General features: G+C 33.1%; 1 protein-coding gene across 2 annotated transcripts in view; it reads right to left on the bottom strand.

Annotated features, from left to right (window-relative positions):
* Positions 1-2,977: 2,977 nt before the first annotated feature.
* The window catches only part of SNX2 (sorting nexin 2), a 65,473-nt gene continuing 43,530 nt past the window's right edge, over positions 2,978-24,920 (bottom strand). For both annotated transcript variants that reach the window (XM_088838796.1, XM_088838797.1), the window contains 8 exons: positions 24,624-24,702; positions 19,021-19,096; positions 17,976-18,089; positions 17,630-17,723; positions 15,997-16,202; positions 10,174-10,317; positions 8,766-9,041; positions 2,978-7,277 (listed from right to left, as the gene is read on the bottom strand). In XM_088838796.1, coding sequence (XP_088694922.1) covers positions 8,931-9,041; positions 10,174-10,317; positions 15,997-16,202; positions 17,630-17,723; positions 17,976-18,089; positions 19,021-19,096; positions 24,624-24,702 — 824 coding nt within the window. In that variant the 3' untranslated portion in view covers positions 2,978-7,277; positions 8,766-8,930. The remainder of the gene's footprint in view (positions 7,278-8,765; positions 9,042-10,173; positions 10,318-15,996; positions 16,203-17,629; positions 17,724-17,975; positions 18,090-19,020; positions 19,097-24,623; positions 24,703-24,920) is intronic.

Below are 24,920 nucleotides of genomic sequence, written 5' to 3'. Positions count from 1 at the left end.
AGACTGAAATTGAAGAAAGTAGGGAAAACCACTAGACCATTCAGATATGACCTAAATCAAATCCCTTATGATTATACAGTGGAAGTAAGAAACAGACTTAAGGGACTAGATCTGATAGAGTGCCTGATGAACTCTGGATGGAGGTTCGTGACATTGTACAGGAGACAGGGACCAAGACCATCCCCATGGAAAAGAAATGCAAAAAAGCAAAATGGCTGTCTGAGGAGGCCTTACAAATAGCTGTGAAAAGAAGAGAAGCGAAAAGCAAAGGAGAAAAGGAAAGATACAAGCATCTGAATGCAGAGTTCCAAAGAATAGCAAGGAGAGAGAAGAAAGCCTTCCTCAGCGATCAATGCAAAGAAATAGAGGAAAACAACAGAATAGGAAAAACAAGAGATCTCTTCAAGAAAATTAGAGATATCAAGGGAATATTTTATGCAAAGATGGGCTTGATAGAGGACAGAAATGGTATGGACCTAACAGAAGCAGAAGATATTAAGAAGAGGGGGCAAGAATACACCAAAGAACTGTACAAAAAAGATCTTCACGACCAAGGTAATCACGATGGCGAGATCACTCACCGGGAGCCAGACATCTTGGAATGTGAAGTCAAGTGGGCCTTTGAAAGCATCACTATGAATAAAGCTAGTGGAGGTGATGGAATTCCAGTTGAGCTATTTCAAATCCTGAAAGAGATGCTGTAAGTGCTGCACTCAATATGCCAGCAAATTTGGAAAACTCAGCAGTGGCCACAGAACTGGAAAAGGGTCTTCATTCCAATCCCAAAGAAAAGGTTCTTTATTCCAATCCCAAAGAAAGGCAATGCCAAAGAATGTTCAAACTACTGCACAATCGCACTCATCTCACACGCTAGTAAAATCATGCTCAAAATTCTCCAAGCCAGGCTTCAGCAATATGTGAACCATGAACTTCCAGATGTTCAAGCAGGTTTTAGAAAAGGCAGAGGCACCAGAGATCAAATTGCCAACATTCGCTGGATCATGGAGAAAGCAAGAGTTCCAGAAAAACATCTATTTCTGCTTCATTGACTATGCCAAAGCCTTTGACTGTGTGGATCACAATAAACTGTGGAAAATTCTGAAAGAGATAGGAATACCAGACCACCTGACCTGCCTCTTGAGAAACCTGTATGCAGGTCAGGAAGCAACAGTTAGAACTGGACATGGAACAACAGACTGGTTCCAAATAGGAAAAGGAGTACTCAAGGTTGTACATTGTCACCCTGCTTATTTAACTTATATGCAGAGTACATCATGAGGAACGCTGGGCTGGAAGAAGCACAAACTGGAATCAAGATTGCCAGGAGAAATATCAATAACCTCAGATATGCAGATGACACCACCCTTATGGCAGAAAGAGAAGAGGAACTAAAAAGCCTCTTGATAAAGTGAAAGAGGAGAGTGAAAAGGTTTGCTTGAAGCTCAACATTCAGAAAACAAAGATCATGGCATCTGGTCCCATCACTTCATGGGAAATAGATGGAAAAACAGTGTCAGACTTTATTTTTTTGGGTCCCAAAATCACTGCAGATGCTGACTGCAGCCAGGAAATTAAAAGACGCTTACTCCTGGGAAGGAAAGTTATGACCAACCTAGACAGCATAGTAAAAAGCAGAGACATTACTTTGCCAACAAAGGTCCGTCTAGTCAAGGCTATGGTTTTTCCCGTGGTCATGTATGGATGTGAGAGTTGGACTGTGAAGAAAGCTGATCGCTGAAGAATTGATGCTTTTGAAGTGTGGTGCTGGAGAAGACTCTTGAGAGTCCTTTGGACTTCAAGGAGATCCAATCAGTCCATTCTAAAGGAGATCAATCTGGGTGTTCATTGGAAGGACTGATGCTAAAGCTGAAACTCCAATACTTTGGCCACCTCATGCGAAGAGTTGACTCACTGGAAAAGACTGATGCCGGGAGGAATTGGGGGCAGGAGGAGACAGGGACAACAGAGAATGAGATGGCTAGACAGCATCACCGACTCGATGGACGTGAGTCTGAGTGAACCCTGGGAGTTGGTGTTGGACAGGGAGGCCTGGTGTGCTGTGATTCATGGGGTCGCAAGGAGTCGGACATGACTGAGTGACTGAACTGAACTGAAGTTAATGATGTAGATTCTTAAACCAGGGCTCAAACAGGCACGCTGGATGCATAATTGTATTTCTCATCACCCCATTACACTCCCTTGATTGTACCATACTAGGTTCTAGAAGACATAAAAAGAACACAGTTGTTGCTCAAGCAGCATACAGACTACTCAAAGTAGAAAGACTGCTATAATGCAAGGTAAACATCAGTAAAGACAATCTGAAAGGTGCAAAATGTTACCAGAGTCCTGCTAAGAGATCCAGAAGTTCTTTGCTTCCTTCTAGTTAGAAGACTAAAAAGCATATATGGAGGACGTGGACTTCTTAAAAGACTGAATAGGATTTAATGAGTTGTTGGTAAAGGGGAAAAAGTTAACTTAGACAAGGCAACATCAACAGCATTGCCCCATAAAAGGATAGTGCATTCTCACAAGACTGGGGCATCATTTGATTAAAGCAAAAGGTGGGTGAAAGCACGGAGTAAGATCAAGACAGGAAAAGTGGTTTGAAACCAGGTTCTGGATAATTTGGACTTTATCAAGGTCACAAGATCTTGTGAGGAGAATGAGAAGAAATGACAAGGGAACAGATTTTAGAAATAGAATCAACTCAAACTGGTCTTGGCAAAAAAAAAAATCTCAGCTATGTAAATTAAAACATAAGCATTTTGTGTCTCAGTTGCAAGAAGATAAGAAGCACTTTTAAATGAAATTCAGCAGCAAGGGTTGGTTAAAACGCCTCCTCTCATGCAACCACATGCACACTCATGTCCACACACACGTCTACACACACTTATACACACATGTACTGAGAGCCACCTGAAATAGAGATCTAGGAAATAAATATAGGTTAAAATCAAGATAACTCAAGACTTGATTATGGAAGCAGCAAGAAGGAATTTATTGTTCAGTTTTGTTAGATTCTGTCTGATTTTAGTTTTATTAAACAGTTACATATATAAATTTAAAATAGAATTTTTTTCCTCAAAGCAGTCCCTTAAATCAGTTTAATCCCATTAACTGATGTTAATTAAAAAAAAAATTCTGTGCATTAACAAGCGGGCAGCTTCACCTTAATTGTCTTTAATTACAAAGTTTCCATTTGGCTCAGTTTATTAAGAAAAATACTTAAAATTATTCAATTTCTTGAGAATTAAAGTATGTGACAAGAGGAAGGAAGATGAGGATTTTTAATTTCTTCATGTGCATTAAAAGATCAGATAGCAAGTCACAACTTTCCTGTTTTGTACCATTTTCTATTCTTGGCCACTTCTGAAGTAACAGTTTGAAGAAATAAATTCTTTGTGTACCAAAGGACTATCTAGAATTCTATGTTAATGATTAGAAGAAGAATCGCTAATGTATCTCTTTCCATACATTTTCAAGGAAGAATGCTTACCTTCAAAAGATTTACGAAAAATCAGTTCAATTATAATGATTTAGATTCTGGGTTTGCTTATCTGTAAAATAAGGAAGTTATACTAGAGTTTCTAATTTTCCATCAGGAAATAAAGTGCTACCACTTACTGAGTGGTATGAGTGCTCACTACTTGCAAAGCACTGTGCCACAAACTCTTATACCTGAATTGTATTTGATTTTGAGAGCAACACCAACAAGTCCCTTTTATTTAGCTTTTAACACTTCACTGGATTTGGAGTGGTAAACAAAAAAGTCGCTGTTGGACGTAACTCTCCTTTTCCAGTTCCATGCAATTATCTAAATCTGAACTGTCCAGAGTCACAGCCACCAGCCACATGTGACAACCGATCACTTTACATGTGGCTAGTCTGAATGCATATACAAAGTTTGAAATACATAGGGGATATCGAACACTTAGTACAAAAAACAGAATGTAAAACATCACAGTAATTTTAAATATACTGGATTGCATGCTAAAATATTTTAGAGCTACTCAGTTAAAAATTAACTTTACCTGTTTCATTTACCCTTTAAAATATGGGTATAGAAAACTGAAAATTATGTATGTGGCTCACACTGTATTTCTATTGGTCTGTAACACTAAGGACCTCATCCACAGATCACTGTGACCTCTCCCAATGGCCTTGATTACAAAGGTGGAGTAATCAACAATTTTGATACCACTGGCCAATCGTTTATCTTCATTATTACTTGAAACCATATCCTTCACTGTGAGGATTAGAAATGAAACCTGTTTGATTCTGGATTTTATTCTTTTTTTCAATACTTTGAAACAGATTATATCACAGATATGATAACATACACATTTCCTGCCAGTGGATATGGAAATGCATCCAAAGATCTCAAGTCGGTGACTGCGCTTCCTTTTCACAGCTGTTGTCTTCCCTCCTACCAGCCACCTTCCTTCCTCTAGAACAGGATGACGCCTGCTCCTTCTACACCTCATAGTTAGTCACATGACTGCCCATGCAGGGAGCCATAACAAGAAAGTGAAGTAGACATTTGGCTTTATAACTAGTCACATGCTATAGGACAGAAAAACGAAAATCTCTATAACTTCCTTAGACATCAAGAAGTATTTTTTTTTAAAGGATTATAATCTTCCGTTTTTACTCATCTGACTTCCCTCCTTTAAAGAAACCTGATTTGTTAAGAGACTGACTTTATATTTAAAAGCCACTTATGAAACAATCTACACAAGAAATTCGTAAAACTTTGCTATATCTGAATAATAAAAAGGTTAGACAGCCAACAATGAAACAAGGGTATGAGATTAATATAAATATATATATATGTATATGTATAAAAAAGAAGATGGATAGTTGAAATTACTCATCAAAAATACAATAAAAAACTTATCTTATGTTTTAGAAATTATATTTTTATACATATTTATTTTGGTTTAGCCTTGCTTTTACTTTATTCATAGAAGGTGATTTTGATTAGAATTTGACTCTCTAATAGAATAATATTTATGCTAAAGCTTGGTATACAACATATTTTAAAGTAGAAAGGCACTTTAGGAGTCAGTTTTATACCCTTGTTTTATAGATGGGTCACACAGCTGCTGAGTGATAAAAGACTGAATACAAATATGTTGACTCCAAGCTCAGTTTGTTCCACTGTATTATGCTGCTTGAGTCCTTCTTTAACTTTTATCTGGTTAAAGAAAAAAACAATTAAACTCGTATGTTTATAACTAAAAGATTATATTAACTGTACTATTAATGCTCTTGCTGTTCTATTTACTTGGATTAAAAGTATTTTAGTAAGAGGAGTAAGAGATGTGAAGACTGATGGCTAAAGATGAATGTAGTGCTGAAGAAATTAAATCCTGTATCAGAGGCTCACATAATTTATTTGAAATTTCCAATACTCTCTTTATCTTTTAATAAAAAGACTGTTAAGGGGAATGAAATCTGGAATGGACTCAGGTCTGTTACTCTCTTCAGCTTAAGTCTGAAAATATTTATTATTTTATTTGGTGGTCCTGAAGGTTGTTATAAATATATCACAGCAGAATTGAAGATTTCTGCTTGAATAACTAAGTTACTATCCTATGTGCAAACCGAATCTTCGGAAGTAACAAAACTATATACCTAATACTAAAACATCATTATAGTGAAACTGTTCCCAGTAAGCCTATATTTTGCTCAATATTAACGAGACAACAAGATAGGATCTGTTATATATTAATATGAATTACTCATTTCTTAAAAATATCTAAGTCGCCTCCAAGAGAAGCAACAACAGAAGATTGTACTATTTCCGATTCAGTTTCTCCTTGTTCTTAAGATGGCAAACATTATTTTGCATCGTCCAGGATTTTTTTTTCTGTTCAATTCATCAAGTCTTTATTATTAACCTGTAAGTGTCAGGTATTCTTCTAGGTTCCAGGATTATAAATATGAACAATACCTACAGGAGGCTAAAAATTTCAACTAAAATAAGTGGAAGCAAACATAGCCTGAGGATACTCTGCTATGTTAACTGTGTCCAGTAAGCTGTTAGAAAAGACTCAGTTACACATACATCTTACCCTTCCAGAAGGGAGATACAATTGTTAAGCCTGAGAAGAGGAGCATCTTTAAGAAAAGTCTGATGCTAGTCACAACTTAGATTTTCATCAACATTAAGGATTATATAACTGCCATGTAAACATGATACAAAAATAGGTGAGATGGTTGCCAAAGACAAATTTCACTTTACTTCAAATTTTCTTTGTACTATCATTGGCTATTCCTCAAACCACTGGGTATTTCAGCACAGCACTTTTCTCTGTCAATGATGACCACAGATGATCTTTTAGCTTAAAACAAAAAACAAAGGCAAGGTAAGGAATAAATTAAATATATGCAAAGTCTTAGACTTTGAAGATAATAGAAGATGAGCAAAATCCATAGGACCTGTAACAGAAACAGATAAATATTTTTTTAATTGTTAAATTGGGCACTTATAATAGGAAAGGATAAAAAACAAGCAAAGACAACTATTTACTCCTTTACTCAAGACAAAAGCATCAAAGTTGAACCAAGAGATAAATGTTCTTTGGTTTACGATGATTTTGCAAAAACAAAACTTAATTAACCTTCATTTAGTGACTTAGTAATGAAAGAGTTCAGCTTTTTTGGTCAGTTAAAAAATTAATGATCACAGCATCACCTAAATACATCTAAAAGTTTTCTTTGTATTAAAATGCTTCAGAAGATCTCTAATATGTTTACATACCCAAATAATTTGTTACTAATACTTCACAAGGAATATCATTTTATTACTGTAATCACAAAATCATAATTTCTGTACAGGAATGTATAAGTGAACATTAATCAATGCATTGATAATTCACTTCATAAAGAGGGTGAACACACTACAGAACATACTGTAAAGAAAAAATATTGTAAAATTTTCTGGCCTTGCAGTGCACTTTTTAGTGCAAGTATTTAAGACACAATAGTGTTCAATTCAGCAAAGTATTGCAGAATGTCATGCCACAGTCCACTTAATTCAAAGAGGGTCAGGACATGCAGCTTGTAATAAAATGTCAGAATATATATTTATAAAAAAACCACATGTAATTCATAAAATATATAGTGGTTTATTTAGATGGTTTTTAATGATTTCACTATGGAATTCTGCATAACTGGAACAAGCATCCAAGATCTTCTTAACAGGAATAATCTTCTTGCTAGGCAATGGCTTTGGCCTCAGGTAGGAATGCCTCCCAGTATTTTATCAGCTGTGGATGATAATAAAAGATAGTCTTATAATCTGTCATATATAATATATCCCATGAAGCATTAAAAAAATCTAGCTAAAAATAAATAACATTTACTGAAGTCTGATTCTTAAACGGACCATCTAAATTCCCTTATACGGCTTGTCAATATAGTTTATAAATTATTTAAAAATATTGACTATTCATGGCTAATCTCAATTTTTGTAATAAAAAACACCTAAAAATTTAAGATTCATTTATGCAAAATTGTATATATAAAAAGTTTTGCTAGTATAAACTATATAAGATTACCTTAAATAATAAAACTGCAATAGCTTTTCCAATATAAAGTGATAACATTTCCTAATTCAGAGAATATTCACATTTTATGTTATTGCCAGCCAAAAAGAATGATAAAGAAGGAAGAAAAGAAAACATCCAAGCAAGAAAGGGAAAAAGAGACTAGAAAGAATTAGCTGTTGGTCTTTCCTGTATAGTCCAGAAAATAGTACAGATTGACATAAAAAGTAACATGAAGTTTGAAACAATTCTTTTAAAAACAAGCTTATATAACCTAATTTTTCTATTTAAAAAAATCTGACTTTATGAACTAAGTACTTAAAATATTAAAAAAAAATTGAAGCTACAATGTCATCACCTAATTTAATCTATTATATAGTTTTAAAAGAACTGGGGGAAGAAATCCTTCTGTCCGTCTGATATTAATAATTTGATATATTACTCAAAGTTACATTAAAATACAAAGGGAAAAAAAACCTCTATTATCTTGTTACAGATTTTTCTTTAATATAACGAAAACCCATGGTTTTCTCTATTTAAGGAGACAAATGCCACTTGTGGTATATACAATCAACATGAAACCCACACAAACTAAAGCAAAAATCAAAACAGTATTTTTTAAAAAACCTTCAAAATTTAGTTTTTAGTTTAAGTTCTAGCTGGTATGAAAGAGAACTTACTATAAGAATGTATTTAAACAGCTGTGATCAATAGAGAAATAAAACTTGGAAGACAGAAGAAAGGAAAAAACAGTACAGCATGTTTCTCAAAAGTCTAAAATTGAGAAACCTATCTCTCTCCTAGGGGTTAGGAGTAGAGGCAAAAAGAACTTCAAAGTGAAAGTGTTAAGTTGCTCAGTCACGCCCCACTCTTTGCGACCCCATGGTCTGTCCATGCAATTCTCCAGGGGAATGGATTGCCATTTCCTTCTCCAGGGGATCTTCCCGACTCAGGAATTGAACCTGGATCTCCTGCATTGCAGATTGTTTACCACCTGAGCTACCAGGGAAGCCTCAAAAAGGACTTGAGGATTTCCAGTTACTTTTACTATACCATTTTATTTTCCCTTTGCTAGCTTTGGTTTTTTCTACTCCATTTATTGCTTCTCAAGTTTAAAAGCTCATTTCATTGGTTATCATCTTTAAAATAAAAAAGTATATCCAAAACAAGTTCTAGAAGTTTGTAAGTTATAAAAAAAATTTACCTTACCTGTTGCTGTGTTTGTACTAATGATTCTAAGTACTTGATAATAACAGTTTTAAAATCTTTCACTCGTTCTTTCTGTTAAAATATAATAAATGGGGAAAAAAGCTCCATTAGTACAAAACTAACTTTGATTTTACCACAGTATCACAGCAAAATGTGACCACATCGTTAAGAAGAGTGTAAAATTATTATACTTGCCTCAAATCTTCCCACTTCTTTTCGAATTGTTTTAGAGATCTGTTCAAAATCTCTTTCTCCTTGTTGTACTTTTGCCTCCCACTGACAAAAACAAAAGGTACAAATTTTTAAATCTTGCCTGGGAAGAATCATTAGAACTAGCTGTCATGACCACTCATTTAATTTATAACACAATGCCTAAAAATCCTGAAAGCTCACCATTGGCAAGACCCAGTTTGGCATCACTCAAACTTGTATCTAACCTTCCAGTAGTGGAAGTGCATTATCAGCTTAATTTCCATTAATATTTTACTGTCAGATATACTCAAGATCAGGATATTATAGTGCTTAATGAATTATAATCTCCACATCTTAATTTAGATGAAAAGATTTCAAATATAAAGTTCACCATTAAATAATTCAGCAGTCCTAAGAGTATAATCCTCTCATTTCTTTATACAGCTATAAATTATTTCAAAATATATCAATAATATTTGCCTAATTTCAAGAATACATGTTCATCACAATTTATATGCCCATGGAAATAATTAGAAAAAGTATATGACATACATTTAGAAAACATTTTTGTAATGGTGTAATGTCCAGATTTTTTTAAAAAATTATGCAATTATGGTCTACTGAAGAGCTATTAGTAAACATTAAACTCACTACAGAAACAATGAATGTTGTGATTAGTGACCAATGGAACAGCTAAAAATAAAATAAATAAAGATTTAAGCAATGGAATGATATTTTCCCACTATGTAACCGAAACATTGGTACATACTCTTCAAAGAGCAGGTACATTTACTTTAAGTAATATAAAGGTTGTCCTACCTCTTCAATTTCCTTATTGAAGCATGGCAAAAGAAGTGTATAAATTATAATAAACTTATACAAATTTACTAAAATACCATATATAATACATATATATGGGGGATAATATATAAGTAATTATCTGAAATCAAATTATCTCAAAACAAAGGTTAATTTAAATGTTTTCCTTGTATGCTTCTTTATCCATTCCATAATTATATGAAAGTAACAAAGGCTGCTGGATATTTTTACGATGATCAAAATGTTAAAAGTAATTCTAAAACAGTTTATAAATTATGAAAAGAATTGCTAAGTGTTGAATGGTTCAGAAAAAAATTTATGAAAAACTATGCATATATGAATGACTTATGGAAAACTTGGGTAAAAGAGATAAATAAAAACATTTTGTATTAATCACCTCTCTTATTTCATTTTTAGCTTGCTGTATTTTATCTGGTTTGTTAGCAACCATCATTTTTGCTTCAGTTTCACGTTTTTTGAGCAAAGTAATTTGGGCATCTTCCCATTTCTGCCAGCATTTCACTCGATGGTCAAATACACCCTATAAGTGAACAACATAATAATTATTAACTGGGAGCTAATACTGAAATTCTTTCAAAATACCAGAAGTGCTACATACTGAAAACAATAAAACCAAGTATTTATATTATATTCTTTATACTAAGACACTGAAAATAAACATGCTAATATCAAAGGAAGTAGCTTTCCATACTGATTTACATAAAAACCCACCCATAACTGAATGAAATATACAAAATCCATTTCACTAGCCTTTAGGGTTTAAAATGTGGCCTATAACAAGGTTTCTAACAGAGCTTTATGCTTTGAAGAAAGACCTTTTAATAGGGAAATGCTGGTATCATATCTACAATTGAAAGTTTTCCCACTAAAATATCAAAAGCAGATTTAAGTTTTGGAAATATTCAGAAATTGAAAATAGTAAACTGGAAAAGCTGTAAGATAACAAAGTAAAGTAAAAATGTGGTGGAAGAGATTATCAATAGCAAATAAAAGCCAAACAATTTAAAGGTATAACAAAATGGGGGATGGGGGAAAGAGAGAGAGTCTTACACAAGATGAAAAGGGCAAATGGATGGACGTATCTAGTATGCAGAACCTAATGAAGAAATAGACAAAAAAAAAAGAACAGAAAAATACAACCAACTCCATGACTTCTTTCAAGGGGTTTGGCAGAGCAAGAACAAGTTAATAGAAATAAGACAGTAATTAGAAATTTCTTTAAAAAAACAGAAAACAAAAAACTGATGGACGGGATGGAATACAACAGTAATCCCTTTTCTAACTCGATGTTGAGGATATATTCATATTTTTTTAGTATTTATTAATTGAATAAATGAATCAAGCATTAATAAGTGAAACAGTTATTTTCATTTATTCCAACTAAAGTGTTCTGGATCAAGAAACAGTAAATGTTCTTATAAGAACTTGATGAAGAAGAAAGCACCTAGATTGTATATTTTCAAAATGTAGGCTTTGAAAAAAAATCAAATTTGGATTTAGATACTAGTTTTGTCACTTAAAACTTTGGGTAAATTCATTTAATTTCTATAATCCACAGTTCTCTCAAATATAAAAGAGGAAAATGAGATCTAGATTTATGCACTGGAAATAAAATGAAAAAAGTGTATAACATGCACAGTGACTTAACCTACCGGATGTTTAATAATTAGAAGATACTATTACGGCTTACATGTAAGTAACATACACACATAAATGTAGTTGATTAACTAGATTTCTACTAGAAGTGCACATAATAACAACTTAGTAGGAAAAAATAATTGGACTGTATTCAGAAAAATACTAGTTCTGTATTTGTATATTATAAAAATGTGGGCAATAATATTAAAAATTCCAAGTCAACAGATAGTTCTTAAAGACAATACACATTTTAATTAACCAGGACAAGAGACATCCTAGACAAACTGGTAAGTTAAAAAAAACACTCTATCTATAGGCATTGAAATCCATTTTACTAGATTTGTCATCTCATATCATTTCTCTTCTCTCAGTAGGGAGTCTTAGTGTCCTCTTTGCTTTCCTTGTTTAAAAGACCATATTTGCCTTGAAACATTTCTCACTATGAATTAATTTTGCTTCAGCCAAATGAAAGTGGGCCAAAATCACAAAAGTAACAAATCTAACACAAATACATTCCAAAAGTCACTATAATTTCAAAGAAGCAATCCCTGTGCCTCACCATATACACAAAATTTAAAAGTAATTTAAGATTTTTAGGCCTAGTTTTCCTTTAAACGGACAGAGCCGTATCAGTTCTTTATTTATAAATTCCTCTGTTCAATAACTAAATTTATTATTTAAAATATTTACCAATACAGGGCAGAAGCGAACTAAAAAGACCTTTAATTTTAATATTTGCTTAAGTTCTTAACATATATCAATGGGCCTTTTCAATGACATACTAACTGAAACTAATTTGGTCTCTGCCCAGTTTATTTCATAATATTCCAGAACCATCACATGTTTACTGTGGTACAGATACAGGAACCATGATAAAGGCAAAACGATCGAAGTCTGATTATGTTATAAAAAAAAATTAATCTTAACTCCATAAAAATTAACTTTTTCTTCATTTGTATTTCCACCCTTGTAACACTAGAATATAAAAAGAAAATCAGAACCACACTTAATCTTCCAAAAATGTGATCTTAAAAATCAAATTATTGTTGAGGTTTGACAGAAAACAACAAAATTCTGTAAAGTAATTATCCTTCAATAAAAAAATATATTAAAAAAAATCAAATTATAACTTAATGTATGCCTCTGCATGGCAAGATACTAATCTACTCTGGTACAACCAGTTTCATCTGTAAGGGGGAAACATTTAGATTGGTGATTCCCTTTAGACTCCACACCCCTGGCGATTTTGTGGTACCTATCTGTATGGAAGTTAGTCTAAGTTAGATAAGGTTGCAGTTGTGGAGCACTTTTCCTAGCCAACCAGGAAATTTGAGGCTGTAATTTTAATTTTTTCTCATTGTAATTTAATTAATACCATATTCTAATTCAGTGAATCCAAAAATATGTGGCCCAGATTCCTGGAGTCCTGAAAGAATGTTGATTATACAAGCAATGAAGATGCTAAACTCCTTGGGGAATCCATCTATTGGTTTTTTAAAAACTTACATTTTATATATTTTATACATTTACCTTCAGAGTAAGAATTCCTTATAAAGAATTCTAGTGCTGAAAACACTGAAAACTACTACCTCAATTCCTGACCCTACTCTAGAGGTTCACAGGAGGCCAACATATGAGAATGTATGTAACGAGTTTACCATTTAATACATGTCAGTTAACAGTACTATCCAAAATGTGGGGTCTCAGATATCAGAGGCTGTACAAAAGAGGAAAACAGGAATTTTCTGGCTTCAAGGCCAGAACTGGGGAGTATCTTGAGCAGATGAACTTTTATCTTTTTCTTTAAGACCCCAATTTCTCTTGTTCTCAGCACCCTCACTTTAAGCTAGTTCTCAAAGTACTTTAGCTTCAAAATTACCATCATTTTGAAAAATACTCTCCATATGGATAGAACAAAGGGCTAAGTAGTATTAAACAGCTATTAGAAATCAGTAAGACAAAAAAATAAAAGAAAATGGGCAAAGGACATAAACAGTTCATAGGAAAAAGAAATGCAAAAGGCTTACCATTTGTAAAAATGCTTTCATTAACAATAACTAAAGAAATTAAAACTTATACCTCTTTAGAGAGTAACATGGCAGTGTCCATGGATATTTAAAATTCATATATCCACTGGTCAAGTAATTCTACTTCTAGGGATTTTATGCCCAAAGAGTTATTATCAAAATACTTAATATTTAATATTAGACTGATCAAATAATTCAAGGTCTATCTATATGCTAAATGATAGAATATGATTAACCATTTAAAAGATTACAACATATATTTACATAAACTGATAAAAAGATCTCTTAAAAATGGAGTGGGTAAAAAAAACAGGCAAAGAACTGTGCATATAGTATGCTCCTTTTTGAAGAAGGAAGAGATGAATGGAGAAAAAAAGGTGGTTGAGAAAAAGAGATAGAAAGAAGGAAAAAAAAGAAAATTAGTTTCATACACTGCTGCTGCTAAGTCACTTTGGTCGTGTCCGACTCTGTGTGACCCCATAGATGGAAGCCCACCAGGCTCCCCCATCCCTGGGATTCTCCAGGCAAGAACACTGGAGTGGGTTGCCATTTCCTTCTCCATGCATGGCTAATTCTGTAAAGACACCTCACAGTATCTGAGGGAAGAGAGATTAGAGGTCTTAGGTAGAAAAGAAATTTACCTTTTAGGGCTGCTAGAATTATTCTATGCATGTATTACTTATTCAAATACAAATGAATTAGTCTAAATTTAAAAACAAAAAATAAAGACCATAAAAATTACCAAAAAAATTATGTCATTCATAATTTCTCACCTCCTTTATGAAATTGAGTGGGGCTAGATTTCAGTAGAAAATCAATCTGAAACAGCTTAATGCATCTTAACGTATAACTTGACCACAGACCGTATTAATTTAGTATTTCCCAAAGGGTGTTCCGTATATGTGCAAGGACATTAAATGTAAAAGAGACTTCTTCTTCATATGAATTTGGCAGCCTCTGAATTAAACAAAGCTAAATGTTTATTTCATTTTTTTACTACTGGATAGTCCTGAGCTTTTTAAATGTACACTGAATCCACAAGACAGGGATATCACAAACAAATCAAAGACTTATTTGACTGTGGTACATTTTTCGGTGTCAGTGTTCTGTAGGAAACATTCTGGGATGTGAATATAACTGTAACTTCATGAGATGCAAAAATACAGTAAGAAGGTATAGGCAGTATGAGAAAAGCTGGTTTTGAAGGATGAGCATCCATCACACAGGAAGACGAACACTGAGAGGGAGTCTTCTCTCAGGTTAGCTCTTCTCAGCATGTACTACCTCTCAGACAGTGCCAAGTGTCCCTTTTTGAACCCACAGGTTTTTTTCTGGAGGTGTTATTCTTTTTAACAACAGCTCTCATGCTAGTGGGAGTTTTGGAATGAAGTGAAAGTAGGTGGCAGAGAAACAGGAACCATGATCTATAAACTGGATTTCTGTGTATCACAAGTTGCCTATTTAAAATGAAGTATACTCTGATAACTATCTATATGAACATCTTTAAATAACTGAAAATAAAAATTAACCACCAGGAATATAAAGAGTGACATCTAAGAGTAAATACAAACAAAATTGGTAATTTAGCGAAACCTAAACCTAAGAAGGAACCTCTATGAAGTGCTAAGAACCCTCTAGCAATAACTGTCATTAGCCTGAGAATAGAATTATCTAAAAGATGCAATGCATCCATGTTCTGATTATAGTGAATATCAATTTGATCAGACTTAAGCTGAAAAAATTCTGTGTAAGAAAGCAAGGAACAAGGTTGCATTAACTTTCTAGATGTCTGAATTCAAAGTAAACTTCCAGTTCCCCTTATCCGTGAAAACTAATGTTCATAACAATACTTCAAAGACACTGTAAGATCTTAAAAAGTATAGTCCAAAACATGTAACAGACAAAATAACAGTTCAATTATCTGAATATTGGAGATATCTGTAAAAGACTAATTGTTATTAGTTAACAGGATTACTTTCTCAATTATTCAGAAACTTAAGACTGCTCATCCTCAAACATTACAACTTGAAAACACAGTTCTTTCCTTAATCTAGTCCCATGTCATCTATAAATACATGACCACTCAAAATGTTTTCTGATAGTCTAAATTCATGCTAAAGTCACCGTTAAATATTTTCATGCAACAGTCAGTCAGTTCTGGTTTTGTCTGATTTACTATAACTTTACTAATGAGAACAGTCCAGTGGGTAGTTTCAGCTCAAGCTATTAAGAGCAAACTAATGTGATCAGTTAGTTGCAAACTTCTATATGTAAAATATGTAAGTAAGTATGTACTGGTTTTACCGTACTTGGCATCCTTGGATCCCTTAAAAAACATCAATTCTGTCTATGGTATTAAGTCATGGGGAACAGAATATTAAGTTATGAATAATCATCTTGAAATCATTTTATACATACTAGTATAGCATTTAATTTACATATTTAAATGCATGCCTAATAGGAAACCATATTCTTCTTATAAGCAAAACAGTGAAGTATGAAAAATTCAAGGAAGATTACAAAATAAGGCTTACTTTCACTGCAGCAATAAGACGAATGTAGTCACTAAGTAGTTCTGAAAACATATAAAAGTCAGCAAAAGCTTGTTCTTGATGTAACTGGTCTATCTTCTCCTCAACCTCTGCAAGCTGAGACAAAGCTCTAGATAGAGCAGTATGATCTTCAGAATTACCTAACATGGCAGCACTTTTAGCAAAGGCAGCTGTGTTGGCTGAAAGTTCTGAAATAGAAAAGCATTCACTTTTAGTGCTCACTAGTGATGTTCCTAAATATTGCATTGATATTTTACACTCTCTTTAAATTTTATCTATTTACAAGCTGCTCAAATATTTTAAAATAACACTGTAAAGCAATATGCTCCAATTAAAAAATAAAAAAATATTTAAAAATAATAACATGAAAAAAAGTCATTAACATGCCTTGGGCATATAAATGTCAACTGTTCAGAGCTCTACTGAAAATTCAGAAGTACACTGCCTATACTCCTAGGTATAAACGATGTTTAAAAATTTAATATAATACCCTCCCTTCCCATTCTCCTAAGTGCTTCTCTGTCTACTTCTAAAAAAAGACAAAAAACTAAATGTTCTTATATGGAAAGCACTGGGAACGCTCACAACTGATTTGTATTACATTATCTGGCCTTTAAACATGTATTTATCATTGAAAATAACAATTTTTATGAGGTTATTATTTAGCACACAGGAAGAAAACAAGGCAAAACTGTATATATAATTCACATAAATCTTATTCTTTTTTTTGTGTGTGCAACACCAATGCTTAGTGAAATATTAGGAATTTTTGAATGTGATCATTTTAAACACATAAAACAGGAAAACAGATGTCAAGAACTAATGATTACTTTGCCTGGATTTGCTCTGTTGCTCTGCATTTCGTAAAGTTCTCTTAAAGAACCATAAAATGCTCCCTAAGAGAGAATATAAATAGCAAAAACTGTTATAAACCACTTTCAATAAGAAATATATTAGTAGATTTTTGTAATTACGTTTTTTTTGCAATGTATTACCGATAATGGCACTTACAAGTAATAAATTATTTACTAAGTGGTTTAGAAAGTGTTCTAGAAAGATAATCACTTACTAAGTGTTTCAGAAAGGTAGTTCTAGAAGTCATGTATTCTTTAAAAATAAAATAAAACCAAAAACACCTCACAATGGAATAAAAAATTAGAACTCAATTTTTTAAATGAATTTTAAACACTCCCCTTTCTGGGTTTTTAAATACTGTGGTTGAAAAATAAAGCAAATGCTTCACAGTTCTTTAGGAAATACAGGCACAAAACTACATTTTAAAGACAAATTTCAAATATCAATTTTTGAATTTCATTCTTTATTAAGAGTTACCAATAAGACATCTTCATTCATTCTGTATATGCTTAACAAAGAGTTAATTATCAAGCAGTTTTAGTCTAAGATTCAAAATCTACTTTTACAAACCTAAGATTTTTTTCCTTCTAAACTAGAAGATTAAAGTACAACAAAAATATTAAGCAACAAAGTTGAAACAGAAAACATCCTCTTAAAACTATTCATTTCACAACTTTAAAATAATCATTTTTAATAAAATTTAATAAAATATCTGAATTAACTTACAGTGTTAAACATATAAATAACAAGACAAACAAACCTTTTCTATGACAGACCAAGGCTTCAACACTGGCATGAAGTTTCCTAAGTTGCTGATCCAGATTTTCAAATTGCTGCTGCTTTTCTTCAAACCACTAAGAAAAAAATGAAAAATGGGGCTAATTTAGCCAGAACAAACCAGTGTAAATTAGGTTACCAATAGCAAGCTACATTCCTTGTTTTAAAGCAACGAATTAACCATGTATAACCACGGTGGTCAACTGATGTGCTGAGAACTACACTCAATAAACAAATTAATATCCTATTTTCTACTTGTACAGCTTTAAAATGCAATTGTTGGGCTCATTAATTCATCTCATTATTCAAGTCGAAAAATCAGCTCTTACTGCATCCGATTCATTCATCTTGATTGTCATTTTGTTGACAGCGTCGGCAGCCTTGTTCACCATCCTCAATATTCCTGCTCCACTCAGAGCCTGAGTATTAACTGCTCTAGGCAGCTGGAATTGAATGACAAATAAGGGCAAACAAACCGGTTAAAAGCCTAGAGGTTTAACTGGCCACAAAAGGGACTGCCCCCACATAACACCCCCGAAAAAAGAAGAGAAGAAAAAAAAAGGAGGTTGTATTTTCTTCACCCTCATACATTTCAATAGTGAGATCTAATTTCTCAAATACACTACTTGTACATTCTCAAAGGAAAACCTAAAAAATAGACTTTCCATTTGTTTTTCTTCTGCACGTTTACATTTAGATGGAACAACACTCTGTTTGTCAAAATATATTAAGAAATTGCCAAGTACCTTAACACTGGCCACCTGTTTGCTAGCAGATATAAACTGTTTAAAAGGAAAAAAGGAGAAAATCTTGAGAAAAATCTCCTTATGCTTAGTCAGGGCTGTGCAATTTGGAATTTTTTTTTTAAACAATTCTGGAGTTCAAGTAGATTAAAAAAAAATCTCATACGGTAACAATTAGAGGATAAAATGTGCCAAATATAAAGATCAGCATGGTTATAATTAAAGTTCTTTCAAATCACACATTTCCATTTCAAAACCTTAATAACGCTATTAGAATGTAGACATACAAACCCACATTCAACTATCTCTAAAATGAGGTCTGAATAAACTTATTTCAACACAATGCCTAAGCAATAACTTAGGGTATTCAGAATTAGACTATTTGTAAGCTATTCTTTTAAATCTGGCTTTAATATATTTCAAGAAAGGGAATAATCATACTACAACTATTGATACAAAGAAGATATTTTGCTATGAATTAATTAAAGCACTAAGAAAAAAAACACAACACATTGTTTTATTCCATTTATTAACGCAGCTGTTTACTGAACACCTATACTTATATAAATTACTACAATGATAGTCATAAATGAGAACATTTACATATAAAAATTTAAAGTATAAATAGTACCTCCGAACTTTCTAAGAACTGCCTTAAATCAGGATCCTGTAGTAAAGTTGGATGCTTTACTGTTCTTTGAAGATACCTAGATTTAACAATAAAATGCTCCTTTATTTATCAGTAGCATCTTATTTTAAATCTTATTTCAACAAAAGAATATTTAAAAATTTTAAAAAGGTGACTTGTTTGCTTCCTATCAGTTTGCTTTCACTTTAATTATGTAGAATTTTACAGTAATTTAATAATTTAAAAGCTTTGCATTCATCTTTTGAAAATTAATAATTATGTAAAAAGAGGCATGGTTGGGGTGTAGGGGTAGGAATGGAGAGAGGCTAAATTACTTACCAAACTTCTCACTGCAAAATATTAGAGTTAGGGTACACATGTAAGTTTGTCAAACAACTCTATCCTTTAGCAGGTCAGAATGTCCCCAGTCATTATTACATATATTCTAGTAATATATATAATACTAATTAGCCCAAACTATTTTTTTTAATTGCCATCATTACCAAAATGGAGAACAGCCTACCAATTTTCCCCTCCTTGGCAGTAGATTTAAATTATCAAATCAGTTTTGATCCTCATTTGACAAGGACTAAATTTTTTTTCAGTATTTCGATTTCCAAGGTTTTGCTATTTTTGATGTTTTCCTTATACAACATCACATAAAATAAAAAGTAAAGAGAAACATCACTATTAAATCACTATCAGCTTACTTTAGTAATTTTCCTTTACGAGAAAAGGTCAAACCCTGACATTCACAATAAATTACCAATCCTTCTTTCATAAGAAAAAAAATTCTACTATTTGAATCACTGCTACTTATCTAATCCCATTTTTAAAAAATTGCTCTTTCCCCAGATTAATAATCACATGCAGTTATGTTTCAATTATAATAATCTGCCTAACAGTTAACATGCCTTTATTCTATTTATGCAGAACAGATTATAAAATATGTCTAAGAGTTTCTGGGAAAAAAAAAAGTTCAAACGTTAACTTCTGTTTTTATATATTTAAATAAAATACTTACCATATTAAACTTCATTTTAAGTCATCAGCTCACGTAAGAGGTCATTATAATAGAAGTGGTTATTTAATAGATATGTACAATATAATCTACACTGTGGTTTTAAAAATATTTATTTGCTGCTTAGCTTATGAAACTAAAAAAAAGTACAGTAGGAACACTAATGCTGTAAGTTTGAGAAATGTTGATATTTTTCCACTGGAATTTTACTTAAACAATTTTAACACTGAAGTTTTCCAGTACTACTCTAGCTGAGTTATTAAGGTGTTTAGGACTGTGTACTGTTTAAAAGCAGTTTGCATAAGTTGTTCATCTGAGTGCACACAACAGCTGGTAAATAGCAAGCACTTAAGACATTCATAAAATGAACAAGCAAGGAAGACAAAACATCCAGTACACAACGTTTAAGAAAAATTGCAGTACTTCAAACCTAAATGGAGATAGCTAATACTACTTATATTCTAAAATAACTTTTTAAAGTGAGTTCTAGTGAGAAATTTTGAGGGAGTTCTATTAAGTGAGAATACTAGTCTCATGTAATAGTCCAAGAAAAAGAATGTTTCTATAACCAAGAAAGTCTGAAATATTCCTTTAAGATTCATAGTGAATAGCAGCATATTAAATGCTGTGAGAAGTACTGCAGGAAAAAGATCTGGTTTAACTTTGTTAAAGTCTACATTAATAAACCTCAACTGACAGTAGATTTCTTTTTTTCACCTTAAAACATACTAGCATTTTGAGGAATCAATGCTAAAAAATTATGTTCTAGAAAAAGACAATAAAATTCCTAAGAGTTACATGGAAATAAAGAGTAATTAACCACTTTAAAGGTATTAAACTTACATAATGTTAAAATTAAGAAAAGAAACAAAAAACGGATTTTTAATTGATTAACTATTTGTAACTGTACACCGATTCAGAATTAAGGTCAGAGAAGGTTATAGATACGTAGAAGAAAGATAAAAAACAAAAACAAATGTAGGAAGAACACACTGAAAATACAATGGAAAGAGGTATTGGGGAGAAGAACAAACACTGGAGGAAGACATAACTGAAAGACGCTTGGAACTGATGAAAAGTAAGCACCAGACTCTGCAAGAAGTGGTCAGCAGTTGGTTCTGAAGGTTTGTGCTAAGGAAAGGTTATCAGTAAATTTACAATTACTAGGGGCTTTCAACTGCTTCCCTGGTGGCTGAGATGGTAAAGAATCTACCTGCAATGCAGGAGACCTGGGTTTGATGCCTGGGTCTGGAAGATCCCGGGGAGGAGGAAATGGCAACCCACTCCAGCATTCTTGCCTAGACAATTCCATGGACAGAGGAGCCTGGAGGGCTATAGTCCATGGGGTTGCTTTCAAATTTCTACTTACTTACCAAAACAAAATAAAGCAGGTTACACAAAATGCTTGATAGAAACAGAGTTAAAGATGTTTCTCTTGCTTTAGACTCAAACATGTGCTAACAGAGAGAGACCAAGAAGGCAAAAAGAACCTGGGTCTCTGATGACATTCATTTGTTCATTCAACAAACATATCCTGAGCATTTACTACACATCAGTTACTGTTCTGAGTACTCAGAATGGATCAATGAACAAAAGAGAACAAGATTCCTTTCCTACTGAAGCCCATATTAGAAAAAGAAGACAGACAACAAATCATCATAAAAATTATGTAGTATAAGGTAAGATGGCAAATGCTGTGGAGAAATGAAAGGACAAGTAAATGGGATCTGTGAAAGTGAAAGTTGCTCAGTCCTGTCTGACTCTTTGTGACCCCATGGACTATACAGTCCATGGAATTCTCCAGGCCAGAATACTGGAGTGGGTAGCCTATCCCTTCTCCAGGGGATCTTCCCCACCCAGGAATCGAACAGGGGTCTCCTGCATGGCAGGCAGATTCTTTACCAACTGAGCTACTAGGGAAGCCCAATGAGATCAGTGGTTGAAGTCAATTTAAATAGAATAGGTCAGAAAAGGTGATACCTGAATGCCTGAATTTTAAACAGGTAATGGAATTAGCCATGCGGATACCCCAGGAGCAAAAGCTTTATAGGCAGTGCCACAGAGGGTAGGGGAGTGAAAACCCAGGTGAGAAAATGCCTGGGATCTTTGAGGAGCAGCAAAAAGGTGAGTGTGGCCTAGAGCAAAGTGATTGAGGAAGATACGAGATCAAGTATGCAACAAAGTGAGCAGTGCATGTCATGGACGATTTTATAGTTCATTATAAGGATTATGGCTTTTACTGAGTGAAATTAGGTGCGTGTATGAGTGGGGATGATTCATGTTTTAAACGGATGACACTGGTGGTTATATTTAAAAAAAAGAGTAGAGGTACGAGGATGGATACAGGGAGATCAACGTGGAGTCTACTGAGGTTAATTCAGACATTTCAACTAGTAGTGAACAGATGAAAACACTGTTGTCCGGATATCAAAAGGAAACAGGATTTCCTGATGAATTTGATAACATTAAACATCTGCCTACCTCCAAACCTTCTGATATGAGTGGGTTAATCAATCTACACTAACTGCTGAGGCTTTGCAGGTACTTATTATGATACACTTACATTTTTAGAGAAAAGGAACAATGAATTTAGGTTAAATAACTGGTCCAAGACCTCACAGATAGTGTGCAGTGCATAATGGAGTGCAGGTTTCAACAGAGAAAGGGTTCTAAAACCCTATACACTACTTCATGCTACATTTCTCAGTTCATATTTACAGAAGTGTATTCTTTCTACAAAACAAACTCAATATGCTCGTAAGGTAACACATGAAGCACTCATAAGAAAATCAAGTGAGCTATCTTTAGGATACTTAGGAGACGTAGTTTCTGCTTACTGAGTGTGCCACAGGAGGAATGTTTGGGTTCTTAACCACTCCCTTTCTATTCTCATATTTTAATACCAGATATTAATCCTTTTGCTCAAGACAGTCATCTGGATTCTCAAAGTTCAACAAATAACTATGGAAATGACTACTAGAGCATGTACGAAGAAATACATCCTTGACCTGCCAAATCCGACTAGGTTGTGTATCCCACAGAAATGCCTAAATGTTTAAATTTTAAGAAATGCCGCAGAAAACTCACAATAAAAATCATTCCACTTCCTCTGCTTCTGTACCTTTACACCTGTTTTTCTTTAGTTATCTTTTCTAATGTAGAATGAACTCATAATATGCTTTATCACTACTGCAAATTCTACTAAGGTACTGATAGTATTTAACAAATTAATATTTACTAGTAAAGAAACTATCTTCACAAATACACTAAGTCAAGCTTCAATACTTCCTTGAAACTCTCCTCAGTGTTACATAGTGAATGAAGGTACGGTTTAAGTACTATGCAATGCATTCAAGTTAAAAGAAAAGGTGAGTGGAGAATCAAATATGTCCTTGGTACAATAAATCTTCATTAAGTTTCTTATCAAGGATGTCATCCAAAATATTTCAAATTTACTCACAGAAAAACAGGACTGGAAAGGCTTCTCAAAAGGTCATGGTTATACTTTCAGGAAGAACTAAGTGAAATCAAGGCAGTACATTATCTTTATTCTTAAACATACTCAGTCTATGACTTCTTTCACAACAGAATCAATTCTAATGCCTAAATTAAACTTCTATTGATGCAATTTAAATCTTTTTTCCAGAGTGACTGCTAGTCTCACAGATATAATCTCCTCTTTTAAGTCTTCTCTAACGTAAGATTTTAAGTTGCACACTAGCTTTTCTTATTATGAATTGTTCAAACCTGACTTTACTGTGGCATTTTCTTAAAATTGAAATAGTTTATTACTAAAATCCAGAAATATGTTGTCTCAAAAGAGTTTTAAAAACTAATTTATACCTAGTGGATATATATGCTATTTCCTAAAAACTGTCCTTATCTACTCTAACCACTAATTTTAAGCCAAGAGAGAAAATAAAACAAATAAGCAAATTTGATTAAAATTAAAAACAACAACAAAGAAAACTATGAAAGTAGCAAGTATTTTAAATCTAGGTAATTACCAACTATAAGTTGAACTTTATGATAGTTTTGAACTTGTTTTCTCACATTTTCAGCATAGAAAGGAAGAAATGTTAAGATTCTGGGAGTAGATTCCTCCCATCCATTTCTCTTCAAGTTGGCCACAATGAACACAAGTCTTCAAAGCCATAGGAAATGTGTCAGGTCAAGAAGTATAAAAGACGGTATAGCTATATATCTATCAGCCTTTAACTATACAGTCAGTTCAAGAACTGACTAACACTTTTGTACTCTCAAGTCACAATCAACTATAAAGAACTAAAGGAGGGAGCACAAATCTAATTTTTCATTGCATTTAATAATATTTCAATATCACTAACTATTCAAAAGAAAAATTAATGTAGATGAAAACAAGTATCACTCTGAGAATTAATAGAAATGGAACAAGAATACAGTACCATATTTTTTAATGAACCAATTTTCTTTAAAAAAGTTTATAGCACTCTTAAGAATAACAGAATTTTCATACTTAATAATATACTTGTGCCACTTAGTGGAATCAGACTTATATTACTGAAGTAAAAACATAAGAGTAATAAACATAGCTGATTAGAATTACCTTTCAAGAGCTGCTCTCCGTTTTTCTACAAATTCTGTGGATGATGAATCTTCTTTACCCACCTTGACCTTGGTCATGCCTTTGAAAAAATTGAATGTGATTCATGATTTTCTACTACTGAGAAACATTCTTTTAAAATAATTTCTGCATAATTTGGCTTCCCTGGTGGCTTAGAGATGGTAAAGAATCTACCTGCAATGCAGGAGACCCAGGTTCAATCCCTAGGCTGGGAAGGTCCCCTAGAGAAGGGAATGGCTACCCATGCCAGTATTCTTGTCTGGAGAATTCCATGGAAAG

Source organism: Moschus berezovskii, chromosome 8 (genome assembly GCF_049115385.1).
Source record: "Moschus berezovskii isolate FMDL1 chromosome 8, NW_MosBer_1.0, whole genome shotgun sequence".
NCBI lineage: Eukaryota > Metazoa > Chordata > Mammalia > Artiodactyla > Moschidae > Moschus > Moschus berezovskii.
The sequence above is the reverse complement of the archived record's forward strand: the minus strand, read 5'-3'. Positions and strand labels throughout refer to the sequence as shown.